Genomic DNA, 18,330 nt, shown 5'->3' on the forward strand with positions numbered 1-18,330 from the left:
TGCCCACTCCTTGGCTCACTGATCTCCCACCCTCTGCCATCTTCAAAGCTAGCAATGGTAGATCAAGCCCTTCTCAGGCTGCCACCTCTGTTTCTCCACTTTTAAGGACTCATGTGTTAGAATGAACCCACCCAGATAATTCAGGATAATTTCATCTCAAGGTCTTCCAGACCAATCACATCTGCAAAATCCTTTCTACTGTGTAAAGGTAATATATTCATGGGTTCCAGGCATTAAGATGTGGACATCTTTGCAGGGTGCCATTTCCTCTACCAAAAACACTTTATAATATTTTGGGTACAGAATGCATGATAAAGTTTGTTGTTACATTATAAAGAATAAAGTATTTCAGGCCAAGATCTTTTCTGTGATGAAACAGACTGGATGGTAGGGAGAGATAAGGATGGAAGCAGGGAGAATAGTTAGGAAACTATTGAAATTATCCAAGTGAGAGATAATGGTGCTTAAGAAAAAGGAGGCACTTATGGTGGTGATGAAGTCTGATTATACTCCAGGTATAATTTCAAAGATATTAGTATCTGCAGGCTTATATGCAGAGTATAAGACCGAAATCAAGGGTAGACTTCAAGACTCACATGTTCTAGAGTGGTCCAGAAATGGTGGGAACATCTAAGGATCTAAAGGAACCATAAGTAGAAAAGATGGACAGTCTACATCAATCTGTGGGCACTCTATTTACTAAAGCAATTGTCACCTCTTTTCAGATTGCATTACCGGCCAGATCCACCACCCGCAAAGTCTAAGTTCTTGGTACAATGTAAGATCCGCAACATTTAAACACAAGTAGGGGGAATCCCAAGTTATTTTTGTCAGTTTCCTTCCAGTTAGTGTGCTGGGATTCAAAATAGAAAATAGATTAAGTTATGAAAAAGTAAATAAAAATGTATTTGGTTCATGCCTCTAAGAGAACACTATCACTAATTATCAGTATGGTAATTATCAGCTAAGTGTGATTCTATACTAAACTAAGAGACCATGGACAGTAAGAACAGTGTTGAATCCCCACCCCCACTTTCTTAATCTCCAGCACTTTAGCATGATGTTTAGAATACAGGACAGTCTTGTGCAATATTTTACTGGATGTGTGTATAGATGAGTAAATTATGTTTTTTCCTAGTTATAAAAGACAGGCTGCTAAAAAGCACAGGTAGGCTAATGAAACAAGACTACCATGAATAGTAATAGATGCTAACGAGTTACCAAGTGGAATGTGACTTACACTCACCAGATGATATTCCCTTTAGCAATTTAGTATAATATTTCATTTTTTAAAATCCTCTTCAGAGTGACTGCTCATGGGCATGGGATTTCTTTTTGCAGTAATAAAAATTTTCTAAAGGTAAACCATGATGATGCATGTACAACTGGGTACATTTACTAAAAACTATTGAATTGTACATTTTAAATGGGTGAATTTTATGATATGTGAATTATGTCTTAAAATTGTTTTTGTTAAAAAAAACCCACTTCAATAAGAGGGCCCAGGGGGAAAAAAATTACATCAGCCTATAAAGCACATGACCACAATGAGTAATTGCGTAATGGAACAGACAAAGACTGTAAAAGGCAAAAGAAGTCTTCTGGGAACCACCGTACCCCTGGAGACACAGTGAGTGACACCACCACGAGGAATGGGCCTCTCAGCTCTGTGCCTGTCTCCATTCAGGCTGCAACAAGTCTCCTCATAAGCTCTGTCCTCCCCTGGAATCAAGTCTCCTCAGCCTTCTGAGTCAGCCCGAGAGGGACAAGTACAAATTCTGTAAGTAAAACTGTTTTGTTCAAAGAAAAGACTTGACTCTAGGTGAGCTGAATTTTTTTATCCACAGGAAGAATTTCCTCACAATGTTCAGAATTAGATGAGATAGTCAGATGGTGGGCTGAGATACACAGCAGAATTTATAGAATTATTTATTCTCAGGAAACCTGCAGCAAAAGGTCATTTTTCTGCCCCGTGTGGGTTGCACAGTTTGTGGTTTGTTTTGTTTTGTTTTGTTTTGTTTTGTTTTTTTTATTCTTTCAGTGTTCCAAGATTGTTTATGCACCACACCCAGTGCTCCATGCAATACATGCCCTTCTTAATACCCACCACCAACCTCACCCATCCTCCCCCACTCCCTCCCCCTTAAAACCCTCAATTTGTTTCTCAGGGTCCATAGTCTCTCATGGTTTGCCTCCCCCTCTGGGAATGCAAGTTGGTACAGCCACTTTGGAAAACAGTGTGGAGATTCCTCAAGAAATTAAAAATAGTTTGTGGTTTGTTAAGCAAATGACTTAATCAGGGTGCTATATATGTTATTATAGTGGTTTGGTACTTGAAAAAGCCAAAAAGGCTGTCAGGAGCTGAAGGAATCATTCCTAAGCCCAATTATTCTTACTAAAAATTAAAAAAAAAATTTGAACATTTACTGCATGCCAGGCATTCTATTAGGAGCAAGATATAGTCTACCTTATAGATGAGGAAACTGCATCAAAGGAAGTTTACACTACTTATACATGAAACCATAAGTTGGGGGAGCAATTTTTTTTTTAATTGGGTTTAAAATCCCAATTCTGACATTCACTAGCTGGGTGTGATTCTGAACATGTTTCATAACCTCTCTCATACTCGGTTACCAGAAAAGGGGAATCAAAGTGAATTTAGTAATACTTGCCAAATGATGTTGTAATAAGAATTAAGAGAATGTTTCTCAAATGCTTAGCACTGTAATGTTCACAGAACAAATTCCAATAATAAATGGTAGCTGTTGTTATGAGTAATTTTTTTTTATTATTGTTACAAATAGTCTCAAAACTAGTTAGTGTCTGAGTGAGGATCTGAACAGAGATCAGTCACACACTATAGCGATGCCATTAGCAATGACTTGGACAATACTGATAAAGCTATATCATCTGTTCTGGAGTTAAAGTCATAGTAGCCATAGCTCATAATAGTGCAGTGAAAGAAGAGCATCACTGTGATCTGGGGGACAGGAAAATTAATTAGGAGACTATAGCTTATATTTTACAGAAGAAAAGGAAGGTTTACCAGAATTGGAGAGGATAGACTGGACAGATTCCAGGGTGATGGCAGCATAGAGTAGTTTTAAAGAATTTTAGTACCTCCCCTTGATAAATCTATTAGCCCCCTAACAAAGATGTTAGGAACAGGTAAGTTCATTCAATTAAGGAAAGCGCAATGAAGTTCAGCTTCAAGCACCCACCATGAATCACATTGCTATTACTTGACCCTCAAATAGAAACCTCTGGATTCTCCAGTTTTTGACATTTTAGAAGTAAAATCAATATATCGATTTGCAAGTGTTTGATGAACATTTGCATGTACAGGATGAAAGAGAGGGAGAAGAGTGTGTGAACATGTGTGTATGTGAGGGCAGTAACTCTGATGAGATGATTTGTTAGTTTGATGTCATTTACTGACAAATGAGACATAGGAGAGAGAGCCAGGTTTGGAATGGGGGAAGGAATGAGCTCCGTTTGGCCCATATTGAGGTGGAGGTGTCTGATGGATTACAAGGAGGGAGTATGCCTCATGGGTAGATAAAGTAGCTTATTCACTTTTGTTCACTGTCACCAAGCAGAGATCTTTGACCTGCTCTCCAGACTGCTGCCCATTAGTTTTCCAAATTGCCTGTTTTATCACCTCACTCTAGTTCCAGGATTCACGACTGCCTTCAAGTTTCAGCCCAGACATTTTTGCCATTGCTTCAGATCCTGTTAACTTTCAAAATATAGAACTCAGGAGACTCTATAATTAGATTTCAGATTTGCGTGTCATCTGAATATAAGTGCTATTTAAAGCCGTGGGAAAAACCAAGATATCCCAAGTATAGTATACCAGAGACCAAAAAAAAAAAAAAAACCAGGGGCTTCTTGAAAGAAAAAGACTCTTAAAGAACACCACAACTGGAAAGACAGAACAAAAACACTGTTCCATAAAGAAATTAAAAAAAAAAAAAAACACACAGAATAACTATCACTGAAGCTAATGAAGGAGAAAGTACCTAAAGAAAAGACAAGAAAAGGTGCCTAAAACAGCAAAACTTTGAGATGAGAGAGAGAAAAACAAATCTGAAGATAAACTTTTGGATTTGGTGTTTAGAAAGTCATTGGTGACAAGTTGGAGAATTTCCTGAGAGCCATTAGACAAAGAACCCAGATTATTACTGAAGGTGAAGGAATAATAATCACAGGCAGACTGTCCTTCAAATAATGTTTTTTGTCATTATAAAATGTAAGGCAGGAAATTGAGGGGAAAATAGAGTTTGTCTCTTATTTCCCTTACTAGCGAAGCACAGGAGCCGGTTAAGAAAGATGGTCCATCTGTCATAGTTGAACTTAATGTCATGTTGAAAGCATCTATATAAATGTGTAGGGAGCATTCCTTAATGGTTTGGGGTATAACTTGAGAACTGAAGCTCCAGAAAAGGAGCCACTGGTATTATCTAAGATACTAAAGAAGGAAAGGAATTTTGTTAGAGTTAAGGGAGAAGAAATGAAAAATAATTTGTTTAGTTATTCATAAAATATTTGGAAATGCCTAGCTCTGCAACTAAAATTGACGTTCCCTCTCCTTTCCGTGGAATGAAGACTCTCATGTCCTGGCCTGCTGATTTCTCTCACTCATGTCCCACATCACCCAGCATCATACTTAAGCCTCCAGCATTTTAATTTTCTTGTAGTTGTCCAACAAACCCTGTTATTATTTTATTCAGTTTCTGCCCATGTTGTTATCTATGTCAAGAACACCCTTTTCCTGCTTTGCATCCTTGTAAACTCACATCCACCCATCAAAACATTTCACAGTTCTAATTTATCTACTTAGTTAAGAGGTCTTAGAGCTAATTCCTCTTAACACACACAGACACATTCATGTATACACACACTCAGAACCCGTCACTCTACACTATTCTATCTTATCACTTAGTAATACTCTACCTGATGCACTCTACAGCTAGTAGTATTTCTTTGTCTCTGATTCCTCTTATATGCAGGGTGCCTGGCATGTAGTAGTGCTCCAAACTGGTAAGTTTTCATTTTCATAGACGTCCCTGGACTCTAATTAAAGATAAGGTTTTCAGCCTTAAAAAGATGAAGCGTTAACAACCTCTCTGGTTATCTCAGGCACCAAATCACTGCCATTTTATTTGCTTCATATCCTTAGGGCTGACACAATACCCAGTGAGCTCCCAGTTTGATACTGAAACGAACTAAGTCTTGATGACGGCTGATCAAGAGCTTAGATGGAGTTATTGGCTATAAAAAAGGAATAAGGAATCTTCTGTGTCTGTACCCAGCATGGATAAGGAGAGGGTACAGGAAGACACAGTTGTAGAGAAATGGAAAGAAAGGAATTTGATGGAATTCTCTTCTGCCAGACTCAGCACAGATCAGTTCAGCCTACACATTGTGTTTTTCTTCTGATTCCTCAACAAAATGAGGAGGGGAAAAATGACAAGAATGAAAATGTGTAATGAATTACACATTGTCTGAATTACCAAAATAATATAAAGGGAATCAGGAAGAAATTAGGATGAAAGATAATTCGTTCTAATAGTAATTTAAAAAAAAATCTCATAGGGCGCCTGGGTGGCTCAGTTGGTTAAGCCGCTGCCTTTGGCTCAGGTCATGATCTCAGGGTCCTGGGATCGAGTCCCGCATCGGGCTCTCTGCTCAGCAGGGAGCCTGCTTCCGTCTCTCTCTCTCTCTGCCTGCCTCTCCATCTACTTGTGATTTCTCTCTGTCAAATAAATAAATAAAATCTTTAAAAAAAAATCTCATAAAATTTCTTAGCACTCTATAACAAAGTTACAACTCAATCATTGCATGCCATAGTGATAAGCATTGTGAAAATCTCCATGATAGCCAAACATAAGTAACACCTGTGGAAACACTCTGCACCCCCATAACCCTTTTTTTATCATTCACCACTGTACACTAGATGCTGAAGTTATTATAAACAGTACTATTCCTTCTCCCTCACTTGATTCTAACATCTTGAAGAATTCATTCTGGCTCAACACTTTCACATATGCTGTTCTAGTAGCCTTGGAATACTTCATTTCTATTTACACAAAACATAGCAATCTTTCAAGCACTGATTTTCCTAAGAAGACTTCTCCAGATACCCCAAGCCTTTTATATACAATTGAACTGTTCCCTTTTTCATAATTACTCTAGCTCCCAAGGACCCTAGGAAGTTGTTAACCTCAAAAGCTAAGACCTATGCTCTGGAAATTAATAGTAAATAAACAGGTCAAAGACTTCTGGAACATGAGAGGTGAACCCATTTCTTTAATTATAAGAACTATTCATTTACTAAGTAGAGTTCAATTTGCCTTTCTGATCACTATGTATTTTTTAAAACTATAATTACTAAAATTGTTTTCAAAAATCAAAATATTTATGAAAAGTGCTAAGAGAACTTGTTAAACATCAAACCTGTTAAACTTGTTAACTTTCAGACTTTTAGTAAAGGTATATCTTCCCCTCCAAAGCAAAACAGTAAAATTCTATTAAATATCTCCTGAGAAGTATATCTTAACAAAATGGAGAACAACTAGTCTTCAGGCAGTTCAAGAGAAAACTCTATCTGAACAAGGCAGCATGCTATATCACAGATGGGGGGAGGGGCAGAGGCCTCTATCCCTAAGGTGGTAGGCATGTGTGTTCTAACTCCACTTTCCAAATGAGACACCAGATGCCACATTGCAGGTGTCACTTTCAAGGTTAGATACTGTAGACATCTGCACATGACTGCACTGGTGCCTAAGCCACCTATTAGCATTTCATAGGTGGTACTTTGTATCATAAGTATCTCTTTCTCAGTATTTTCTGGCTTTCCAGATTGTCTATAAGCTTCTCTGCTTTCTACACTTGAGGCCGATATAATATTGCTGCTCCACAGCCCCAGTATACTTTCCTCTGATGCTAACTATATGGACAAACTAAGCTGCTACCTCTTAAACACAATTTGAAAATCCAGAAAGGATGAAATATAATTGACCAGTCTTGAGTAAAGTGACTTTCCTTCACCCAGTCATCTCTGGCTAGAGAAGCGGAAGGAAAGGTCGCATCATATGAACATAGCTACCAGCAAAGTGTCCCAGGAAAGAAAAATAATGGATAGAGGTATATATAAGAAAAAGAACAGTATCTACTACAGCAGTTGAAATCTTATATTCCTTTATCAATTTCAATGAGCAATTCATTTTTACAGAGTATATAAATATTCATCTTCGGTTAGTTTTTGGTTGAATAAAATTATTTGTAATTGGATTAATACTAGTAATACAGTATTGTTGTTGTTCCAGAGTTTCATCTTGGAACTCTGTGTTTTTAATCTAGCATGTCAAACTTCTGGAATACCACATCTACTTCCATCATTTTCCTCCTAACTGGTGTTCCCGGGCTGGAAGCCTTCCACATCTGGATCTCCATTCCCTTCTGCTTTCTCTACATAACCGCTCTCTCAGGAAACAGCCTGATCCTCTTTGCCATTGTCACCCAGCCCAGCCTCCACAAACCCATGTATTATTTCCTCTCCATGCTGTCCACCACTGACCTCGGCCTGTCCATATCCACCCTGGTCACCATGATGGGTATATTCTGGTTCGATGCCAGGGAGATCAGCTTTAATGCCTGCTTGTTACAGATGTTCTTTATTAAACTCTTCACTGTCATGGAATCCTCAGTGCTGTTGGCCATGGCCTTTGATCGTTTTGTGGCCATCTCTAATCCACTCAGGTATGCCACCATTTTAACTGATTCCAGAATAGCTCAAATTGGAGTGGCAATTGTCATCAGAGGGACACTAATGCTGACACCAATGGTTGCACTTCTTAAAAGACTGTCCTTCTGCCGCAGCCACGTGCTTCACCACTCCTACTGCTTCCACCCTGATGTGATGAAGCTCTCATGCACAGACACCAGGATCAACAATGCAGTTGGATTGACTGCCATGATCTCTACTGTTGGTGTGGACTCAATCTTCATCCTCCTCTCTTACATTTTGATTATTAAGACCGTCCTCAGCATTGCATCCCCAGAAGAGAGGAAGAAAGCCTTCAGCACATGTATCTCCCATATTGGGGCTGTTGTTATTTTCTACTTTCCATTGATCAGTCTGTCCTTTGTTCACAGATTTGGGAAACGAGCCCCAGCCTATGTTCATACAATGATTGCTAACACCTACCTCCTGATCCCTCCTGTAATGAACCCCATCATCTACAGTGTGAAGACCAAACAAATACGCAGAGCTGTGATCAAAATTATCTATTCCAAAGACACATAGAATTCCAGAGATGGCCTAACACTATCAATTTAAAAACAAAGCTGATGATCATGAAACAAAAACTTAGAATTAAAGCTGGAATATATTTAGAACATCAGCTCAACCCTTTATTTTACAGATGAAGAGACAGAGACATAAGAATAGAAGGAATGAGCAGTATGAAGCCTTAAGTCTATCATTTCTCCCATCCATCACTGTTTGTTCTAAACTGTTGTTTATCCTGCCAACAAACTGAATTTTCTGACTTTGTCTACTTTAGAGCAGTTGGTATGACACATTATGAGAAAGCCATATCTTTATGAGAAATAGGCAGTATTTTTCTAAATGCAATAATAATTTTTACTAACATTTATTATTTCCTTTGACTAGTCATGGTTTGCATTTATTAACACACATCTGAAACAACATTAAAAGGTAGTTAGTTCTTTGATCAATGAGAAAATTGAGGCACAAAAATATTAAGTTTCTTGCTTAAACAGCTCATAAACAACAGAACCGTATTTCACATGCATGCAAACTTACTCCATGGTCCCCCAACTCTCTTAACTTTAGCTATGTTGCTACCAATAATATAAACTATATATGAGTATACATGTATATAATTTGTATAGATACATATATATGAGTCCATGTAATTTGTACTAGGGGACATAAAGAAGCAAAAGAAACAAACAAACAAACAAACAACCTCACAAGTCTATCCTCTAGAAATTTTCAACCAAATTATGGAGAAAAAATCCAAAACAGAATTTTCAAACCTGAAAAATACAAATATATTTCTACTTTATGTTCTTTCCTAAGTAAACATATTCCAGAATTTTTCTCTGCCTTCCATCAACTTTCTGCCCCAGCAGAAACTCAAAAATGACTAAGAATTGTAAATGAATTTCAATTTGTGTCATTTACTTGGAAATGTTTAATTCCATTTACTTCACATAATGGCTTAATCCAGCAAGTAGGAATGGCCATTAATTCTCAAATATTTAAAGTGCATATTTCAATGATGCATTGGTATCACTGCATAAAGATGGGCTCTACAGGGGGTATGAGATCCAGCAAGGAAGGATTAGTAAGTGATATCCACAGGAAATTTATTAAGTGACAACAGTACTATTTAATAACTAGATGGTGTCAAAATTCTCAGTAAGCTTTACAATTTTCAGTCTCCATTAGTGTTGGTCTTCATTTCCATGATCTTTGTATGTTGGAATGTTCTAGGATTTTGTACTCAGACCTGTTTATTCTTTATTATATTCCCATTTTTAGTTATCTCATCTAGCATCATGGCTTCAAATCTCACCTACATGCTGGCAAATCCCAAACTAATATTTATAGTCCCGACTCATATCCTATGTATCAGTACTCCTACTTGAATGTTTAATAATCATCTCAGACTCATCATGTCCAAAAACATGTCTTAATATTCACATCAACCATGTCTTCCCTAACTTAAAAACTCTATTTTTCATGTGGCTGAGATAGAGTTTTTGGAGTTATTACTGATACCTCTCTGACACTCCTACTCCACATCCAACCTATTGGCAAATGCCAATGACTCTTTCTTTCAGATACTCCAGATATTGATACCTGGAATCTAACTACTTTCTACTACTTCTACTAATACCACCATGTGCCCCGCCATCATAATAGTCTCCTGGTAGATCTTCCTTCATCCACTTTTGCTTTACTTTCCCCATGGTAGTTAGAATGATTATTTTAATACATAAAGTAGAGCATGCCACTTCTTCCATTCAACATGTCCTGTGGCCCCCTGTCTTACCCAAGGAAAACTCACAGTCATTAGAATAGTTCATGAGAATCTGTATGATTTAACTCCCCTCTACCATCTCAACTTCATCTCCTACTACTCTCCCCTTTATTCATTCTATTATACCTGTACTACCTCCAAATATTTCCTTAATATCACCATACATGTTTCAACACCAAACTTCACACTTTCTGTCCTCGCTACTTGGAATGTTCTTCCCCCAGACACCCTTGTGGTTTCCTGCCTCACTTCATGCAGGTCTCTGCCTAAATGTTACCTTCCTACATTAAAAACAACCACCTCCATCAGAAAGGATGAATACCCAACTTTTGTAGCAACAAGGATGGGACTGAAAGAGATTATGCTGAGTGAAATCAGTCAAGCAGAGAGAGTCAAGTATCATATGGTTTCACTTATTTGTGGAGCATAACAAATATCATGGAGGACAAGGGGTGTTAGAGAGGAGAAGGGAGTTGGGGTAAATTGGAAGGGGAGGTGAATCATGAGAGATTATGGACTCTGAAAAACAATCCGAGGGTTTTGAAGGGGCAGGGGGTGGGAGGTCGGGGTACCAGGTGGTGGGTATTATAGAGGGCACAGATTGCATGGAGCACTGGGTGTGGTGAAAAAAATAATGATACTGTTATGCTGAAAATAAATAAATGAAAAAAAAATTTTTTAATTAGAATTTAAAAAAAAAAAAAAAACAACCACCTCCTCTCCCTTGATTCTTGTCTGCAATTACTCGCTTCCTTACCTATCTTATGTTTAATACCTGGCACTCCCTTCCCCCACCAAAATATTACATACCTATTTATTTCTTCTCTAGTTTCCCCATTACCAGGTAAGGTCTTTAAGAATAAGAATTTTGTTCATTCGTGGTATATTCCAGACCCCAAACCAGGGTCTGCCACATAATAAAATAATAGTATCCCTGTTACTACTAGCTACTAATAGTGGCTGGCTCTATTTATCTCTCAGTTGAAATTTTAATCTCAAGCCTCATTGTTTGCCCTCTGTTTGGTGCTCCAGGCACAACGAACCACTTGCCTTTTTTAACTGTGACTGCTCTGGATCACTCAAAAGCCTTTGCACAAGCTTTTACCTCCCTCTATACCACCCTCACTATTTCCCTTCTCCTAACATAGAAAAGAAGTAACTCTTGGAGACATTCCCTGATTTCTCAAGCCTGTCTGGTGTCCTTTCCAGGTGCTTTTGCAGTACCTTCTGGTTCTTTCTTAGGACATCCCTTTTCAGACTCTCTCATAACTGTTCTCTTATCACAGATTCTGTGCCCACTTTCTAAGACCAGGGACTTATTCTGGTCTTAGAATGACTGAATGACTTATTCATTCACTATTGAAAAAGTTCAGATGATATAGATTTACAGGCTACATATTTGTTTGTTTATGGTGGGGGAAAGAAACTTAGAGAAAAATGATGGGGTACACAAAGTCCTAAAAATCAGAATGAGAAGGAACTTCAGTCTAAAGACCAGACAGCGAAGATGTTCACACTACTTCTACAGATGTTTCTCTTCTACTTCACCACCCCTTACATACACACTAACCTATGGATGGCCCCTCTATCCAACGACCCTGGAAACTTGTAAGCTTTTCTTACTAGGAAGTGGGTAGTTTGAACATTTGGGAATGGGTGATTTGCAGATCAAATGTCACTCTACCCAAAGTTGACATGTTCACAGTGAATTGAAGACTTTCCTGAAAGCTGGGACAGTACTAAATACATGGCTGCTGTTGTAGCTACCTTTATTCAGACTCCAAGTTAAAAACTTTAACTGACCTGTAAAAAGTCCAATAAAGCCCTATACAATCCAATTCCATATTATCTATCCCTATATATCTATTTTTCTTCCCTTTGTTCTCTCTGCCCAGACACACCAGCCTCCTTATTATTCTAAACCCCTAGATACACTCCCTTCTCAGAAACTTTGCGGTTTTTGTCTTTCTTCTTTGGATGGTCTTCCTCAGAGATCTCATGGATATATTTCTTGCTCCCTCCAGGGTAGTCCTCAAATGTCTCCATTATATGAGGCATTCCCTGCCAACTTCAAATTAAAATTTCAACTGCCCATTCCAATACTTACCTGTTCTCTTCTTCCCTTTATTTTTTTCTTCTTAGGTAGTCATAAGGAGAAACTATTTCATTTCTCATATTAACCATGGACTGTGTGTCCCTCTCGTCAAGATATATAATCTATAAGGGTGGGTTTTAAAAAATTGCATATCTTGTTACATTGCAAGCCCCTGATAAATATTTGTTAAATGGGGATGAATAAAGAATCAGAATACCTAGTTCTCTGACCAGTATCACTAAAAACTCTGCGACCAAGGCAAAGAGCCTTCATCTCCTTCATTTCTTATCTGTAACACAGGTGCAAGAGAGTGACTTCCCTATCTCAAGGTCTATTTCATCAACTAAAAGAAGAGCTGAAAATGAAAAACTGAGATGCATGCTCTTATCCTGAGTTATAGGAATTACTAGTTTTGTGTATCCATCTTGGTTTTTAAAGAGGATGTGAATTCCTAGAGCCCAGGGACATAACCATAAACCCCTGTTGTCTGTCATGTCTAGGGAAGTGGTTAATGAGGAAAATTTCTAACCACTGTTGCTACCTGGGAGAGTATGAGTTATTTGGAAGAATGGGGATAGATTGTCAAGATCCCTGTATGTGTAAGTGTGGGAATGATGGCAGAGGCAGTGGCAGTGCCCACTTCTTGATCACCCCCCACAACACACACACCAGACAGAAAAAGTGGGAAGCCTGTGGGACTGACACACAAGTGAATATGGAGATACTGTCTCCTGCCCGCCAAGCCCCAGAGACCTCAGTACATACTCCCGCAGCCTGTTCCCATGGGCCTCTTAGGCAGCATTATAAATAGGCCTGCACTTGAAAGGGTAAGCCAGCTCCACCTGCTCTCTCCTAGGATTGCATGGATTTCAAGTGAGTGCACCCTCACCCAGAACTAAGAAGGCCAAACTCCTACAATTTTAGGAGATCACGAGGACCCCACAGCTGTCTCATATCAGGAAGAAGAAACCCTTGTGTCCCAAATGCATCTTCATGGGCTAAGAAGAAATATCCCACAGCACTAGCAGACAGAACAGAAAGGCAAGTAATAATGAATGCAGAAGCCACATCCAGACTCAAGAGAAGCTAAAATTGGATCTAGCCAAGGGTCACTTTGGCCAGAAAGCCAGACAACATGGGAGAGAAATATGTGGTATTCTGGGTACGTAACTGGGGAGACAATATAATGGCCCAAAGCCTTAGACTGCTACTAGAAAAGCAGAAAAGATGCCCTGAAGAAAGAGGAGTCAGGAAAGGATCCAACTCTGTGGCCAATAAAGACCCGTGTATCTGTAGGTACTCACACAGTAGCATGGGCAAGAGGCTTAGGGAAAGGGGAAATACATTACTGTGCTCCCCCTGCAATCCCTCCATGCCTTTTCTTTCATTCTGGGCCCCACAGAGGTCTAGTGATCTGGTCTTCTTCTGGGGAAGTTTCCTTAGCATTACACAGACTTTTCAGCCTGAATTGTTTAGATTTCTGAATCTCTCTCCCTAAACTACCAATGGTAGATGCATAGATGGTTGGGTGGATATAAGATATAAACTTTTATCTTATTTAAGGATACAATTATCTGCCTATTACAAAGGCTTCTCATTCTCTGATAGCAGTGTGGGCCCATATTTGGAATCTCACATTTGTCAAGGAGAGTAGCTATTACATCTTTACATAAGATCTGAGGATAGGGAGAAGCACAAATAGTGGTCAGAGGTATGAATTCTGTGATCTTTGGATCTTGGATTTGAATATTCTTTGCTTATCCATGATGGGGATCATCCAAGTTAAACATTTTAGTTCCTATTTTATCACACTATATTTTAAGACCGCTGTTCTCCAAACCCTCTCCCCTAAAGAGCATCCCCCAATTGCTGTAAAGACCCAGATCAGGAGTGATGAAGAATCCTGGGGAGATGAATAAGTTTACCTAACTATCATTGATGAAGATACCTATAGAGTTTATTCCCAAGACTCAGAGGTCCTTCTTCTTGAAGCCAAGCCCTTAGCTCTTTAGAGGCAATTAGCTCTAAAGAAGAGGGTACCTAAGAAGCCTAGCAGGGAAAGTATTTGATGAGGTCAAAGCCTACATCAAAGTTTGGGTGGCATGGCAGGGGCAGAGCAATGCTGGGCTTCCAAAGCTCTAGGAGTATCAAGGATCAACCCAAGTTTTCCCTAGGGCAAGAGTATAGCCTGTAGGTCGCTTTCAGGTGCAGAGAGACAAATCTGCCAGGAGCAGAGAGAAGAGCCTTCACAAGGGACAAGTCCGGCAGCTAGGATCTGATGGAGGCCACATATCTTACCAGCACCTTCATCTCCAGATAAGTCACTGGAGAGAGCTACTCCCTTCCATTTGATGACCCCAAAGGAGTTTCCAGACTTTTTTTTTTCCCTTAGGTTTTTTTCTCATCTTTTTAAAAAATTGTCATTTTTGTGTTTCTTTTTCCCCTTGCTGACCTTCTACCTGGGAACCCAGAATCCTGAAAATTTGAAGGAAAAAAATCCCCCTCCCCACTGGCTTCATATACCCATTATTCCCTTCTCTGTCTCACTCCTACTCATGTTTGAAGACTGATCAAAAGGATTATCTTTGTCAGGAAGTCTCCTCTGATCATGCCTCTCCCCATCCTATGCATTAAATGCACACCTTAGGCTAACACTCACCCCATAGGTCTAATAATTGGGTTACTTGTCTATCTTCCACCATAGGCAGGGTATCTGAAGAGCAAAAGATGTGTCTTTCATCTCTGTATCATGAGCATCTAGCAAGTAGCCTTGTACATAGTAGGTCATATAAGTAGATGCTTATAAAATGAATGAATAATTGAGGGAAGAAAAAAAAAGAACATACCTGGAAAGGGTTCTCAATAGGGTACCTCTTAACACCTGTCTGAGAAAAGGACCACCCAATATCTGGGTAGTGAAAGTGTGGGCCAGGAGGAGTCCAAAAGAATTTGGAAAGGATACATTTTGGGATAAACTTTGTTCTCCCTAGATTCCATTTTTTAAAATGTAAATGGGAGATGCCTGAGTGCTTCAGTCAGTTGGGCATTCCACTCTTGGTTTCAGCTCAGGTAATGATCTTGGGGTCCTGGGATCAGACTCCACATTGGGCTCTACACTCAGCAGAGTCTGCTTATCCCTCTCCCTCTCCTCGTCCTTCCACTGGTGCTCTCTCTTTTGCTCTCGCTCTCTCAAATAAACAAGTAAATAAATAAATCTAAAAAAATTTAATGTAAATGGACCTGGAGAGGAGCAATTGATAAATGAGTTTTTTTTTAATATTTTATTTATTTATTTGTCAGAGAGAGAGAGAGAGAGAGCACAGGCAGAGTGGCAGGCAGAGTCAGAGGGAGAGGCAGGCTCCCTGCGGAGCAAGGAACTCGATGTGGGACTCGATCCCAGGACGATGGGATCATGACCTGAGCCGAAGGCAGCTGATTAACCAACTGAGCCACCCAGGCGTCCCGATAAATGAGTTTGAACTATCATTTTCCCCTTGGAAGAGGGCTTCAGAGCTTATGAAAGAGCCTAAAGGGCTTGGAAGAGTGAGAGGGAAGAGTAAGAGAGGGAGAGCTAAGGTGCATTCAGTTTCCAGGTTTCCAGGGTTGGCCTCTGATTGTGCTCCATGTCCTAGCAGGCTAGCAGGTTGTCAGGGTGACCTCACCCTCTCCAGCGCCCCTTCTCGATGCCAGCTATGAGTTCCTGCAACTTCACACATACCACCTTTGTACTTATTGGTATCCCAGGATTAGAAGAAGCCCATTTTTGGATCGGCTTTCCCCTGCTTTCAATGTATGTCGTGGCAGTGTTTGGAAACTGCATTGTGGTCTTCATCGTAAGGACAGAGCGCAGCCTACATGCTCCCATGTACCTCTTTCTCTGCATGCTGGCAGCAATTGACCTGGCCTTGTCAACATCCACCATGCCCAAGATCCTCGCCCTCTTCTGGTTTGATTCCCGGGAGATTACTTTTGATGCCTGCATTACCCAGATGTTTTTTATTCATGCTCTCTCAGCTATTGAGTCCACTATCCTGCTGGCCATGGCCTTTGACCGCTATATAGCCATCTGCCACCCACTGCGCCATGCAGCAGTGCTCAACAATACAGTAACAGCCCAGATTGGCATGGTGGCTGTTGTCCGTGGATCCCTCTTCTTTATCCCACTGCCTCTGCTCATCAAGCGGCTGGCCTTCTGCCACTCCAATGTGCTCTCTCACTCCTATTGCGTCCACCAGGATATGATGAAGTTGGCCTATGCAGACACGTTGCCCAATGTGATCTATGGTCTTACTGCCATACTATTGGTTATGGGCGTGGATGTTCTGTTTATCTCCTTGTCCTATTTTCTGATTATACGAACAGTTCTACAACTGCCTTCCAAGTCAGAGCGGGCCAAGGCTTTTGGAACCTGTGTGTCACACATCGGTGTGGTATTAGCTTTCTATGTTCCTCTCATTGGCCTCTCAGTGGTACACCGTTTTGGAAACAGCCTTGATCCCATTGTGCATGTTCTCATGGGTGATGTTTATCTACTCCTGCCTCCTGTGATCAATCCCATCATCTACGGTGCCAAGACCAAACAGATCAGAACTCGTGTGCTAGCTATGTTCAAGATCAGCCACGACAAGGACCCTCAGGATGTGGGAAGAAGGTGATCATTACCACTCTACTTTCCCTTATCTTTAAGGGCTTGACATAAGGATTTCCTAAAGCTAGCTTAATTCTAGTTATCTATAAGCATATCAATGATTTTCTCTGCTGTGAACTCCAAATTCTGCCTCTGCTTGCAGTGAAAGTTTGGAGGCTACTGTGATTTCTTTCCATAGGTCAAAATGTTATTGATAATGTTACTGTACCAAAAGTCAAAAATAGAAAATCCACCAATGTTCCAATATGTAGTAAAAAAACATAAAGAAGAGTGACAAAAAATACAACTGGCTTTTTAACAGGGAAAAATTATTCCACCTGACTAATAATCTGAGAAATAATATATTAAATCAACAACTAGACAGCATTTTTATCTATTAAATTCACAGTTTTTATTAATGAAAATTCACAATGCTGTAATATAAATGCATGACCATCAAAGGTGATGGTATGATTGACATATGTAGCAAGAATTTTTTAATTTTTTTATTTTTTATTAACATATAATGTATTATTAGCCCCAGGGGTACACGTTTGTGAATCATCAGGCTTACACATTTCATAGCACTCACCATAGCATATACCCTCCCCAATGTCCATAACCCAACCACCCTTTCCCTACCCACCTCCCCACAAGCAACCCTCAGTTTGTTTTGTGAGATTAAGAGTCTCTTATGGTTTGTCTCCTTCCCAATCCCATCTTGTTTCATTTATTCCTTCCTTACCCCTCAAATTCCCCACATTGCAGCAAGAATTTTTTTAAAGTTCTATGCTTTAATGCTATATTCTCACTTTTGGAAATCTATCCTAAAAAAATATTCCTAAATGCAGAAAGCATGTTTCTCATAAAATATATTGATTACACAATTATTTAAAGAAATCATATTTAAAATACTAGGATATAATACATAAAAGTAAAGAATAGTAAACTCAAGTATGGCCCATTTACTTAATGGAATATTATGTGTAATAATCTATATAAAAGGAATATTGTATAACCTTTAAATAATCTGCTATAAAATGAAAAATGCATATAATATTAAAAATAAACAATAAGGACACATGATTGAAATTAACTTGAAAAGCACCTATGCCTTGCCTTGAAGGAAATGTGTTCAAATTAATAGTGACTCACTTTGGTTTTACTTTTTAAAGTTCTTTATTATAGAGGTCTTATAAACTGACATGTAACTTTCCAAATGAAGAAAATGAAAGTGATAATTTACATAAAACAAAGCTTGTCACAGATCTCACTGTTGGTTTACTATGCATTATCTGGGAATTTATCTAAGCCCTACACAATAATGCCAATGAACAGGTCTTGAGTGCTTACCATGTTTTAGGCACTATGCTAAGTACTTCAGAGGTTTTATCTAATCTTCATGACAAGTTTTTGGAGTTGTTGACCCCCATTACAAGTGAGAGAAAGGAGGCTATCATTAACAAGATAACTAAGCCGTACAGTTTGTGAGTGCTGTGCCAAGATTTGAAACTGAATTTGATAACCAA

The 18,330-nt window shown here is 39.3% G+C and overlaps 2 protein-coding genes across 3 annotated transcripts; both read left to right on the forward strand.

Annotated features, from left to right (window-relative positions):
- Positions 1–1,691: 1,691 nt before the first annotated feature.
- Positions 1,692–17,364, forward strand: LOC101679526 (olfactory receptor 51E2). Of its 2 annotated transcripts, XM_013064392.2 has the most exons (3): positions 1,692–1,780; positions 13,031–13,336; positions 15,810–17,364. In XM_013064392.2, the coding sequence occupies exon 3, from the start codon at positions 15,858–15,860 to the stop codon at positions 16,827–16,829; it is 972 nt and encodes a 323-aa protein (XP_012919846.1). In that variant the 5' UTR covers positions 1,692–1,780; positions 13,031–13,336; positions 15,810–15,857; the 3' UTR covers positions 16,830–17,364. The 2 variants fall into 2 exon arrangements, with proteins under 2 accessions (XP_012919846.1, XP_012919847.1); XM_013064393.2 differs by lacking the exon at positions 13,031–13,336 and having other exon boundaries at positions 1,695–1,780.
- LOC123386898 (olfactory receptor 51F2-like) lies at positions 1,695–10,461 on the forward strand. Its single transcript, XM_013064394.2, has 2 exons — positions 1,695–1,780; positions 7,366–10,461. Exon 2 carries the CDS (start codon positions 7,367–7,369, stop codon positions 8,309–8,311), a length of 945 nt encoding a protein of 314 aa, XP_012919848.2. The 5' UTR covers positions 1,695–1,780; position 7,366; the 3' UTR covers positions 8,312–10,461.
- Positions 17,365–18,330: the final 966 nt, after the last annotated feature.

The sequence above is a fragment of the Mustela putorius genome, unplaced genomic scaffold (genome assembly GCF_011764305.1).
Source record: "Mustela putorius furo isolate JIRA1106 unplaced genomic scaffold, ASM1176430v1.1 tig00003987_pilon_pilon_pilon, whole genome shotgun sequence".
Taxonomy (NCBI): domain Eukaryota; kingdom Metazoa; phylum Chordata; class Mammalia; order Carnivora; family Mustelidae; genus Mustela; species Mustela putorius.

Coding starts and splice junctions, on each gene's coding strand:
- LOC123386898 (XM_013064394.2), top strand. CDS start 7,367: ATGTCAAACTTCTGGAATACCACATCTACTTCCATCATTTTCCTCCTA.
- LOC101679526 (XM_013064392.2), top strand. CDS start 15,858: ATGCCAGCTATGAGTTCCTGCAACTTCACACATACCACCTTTGTACTT.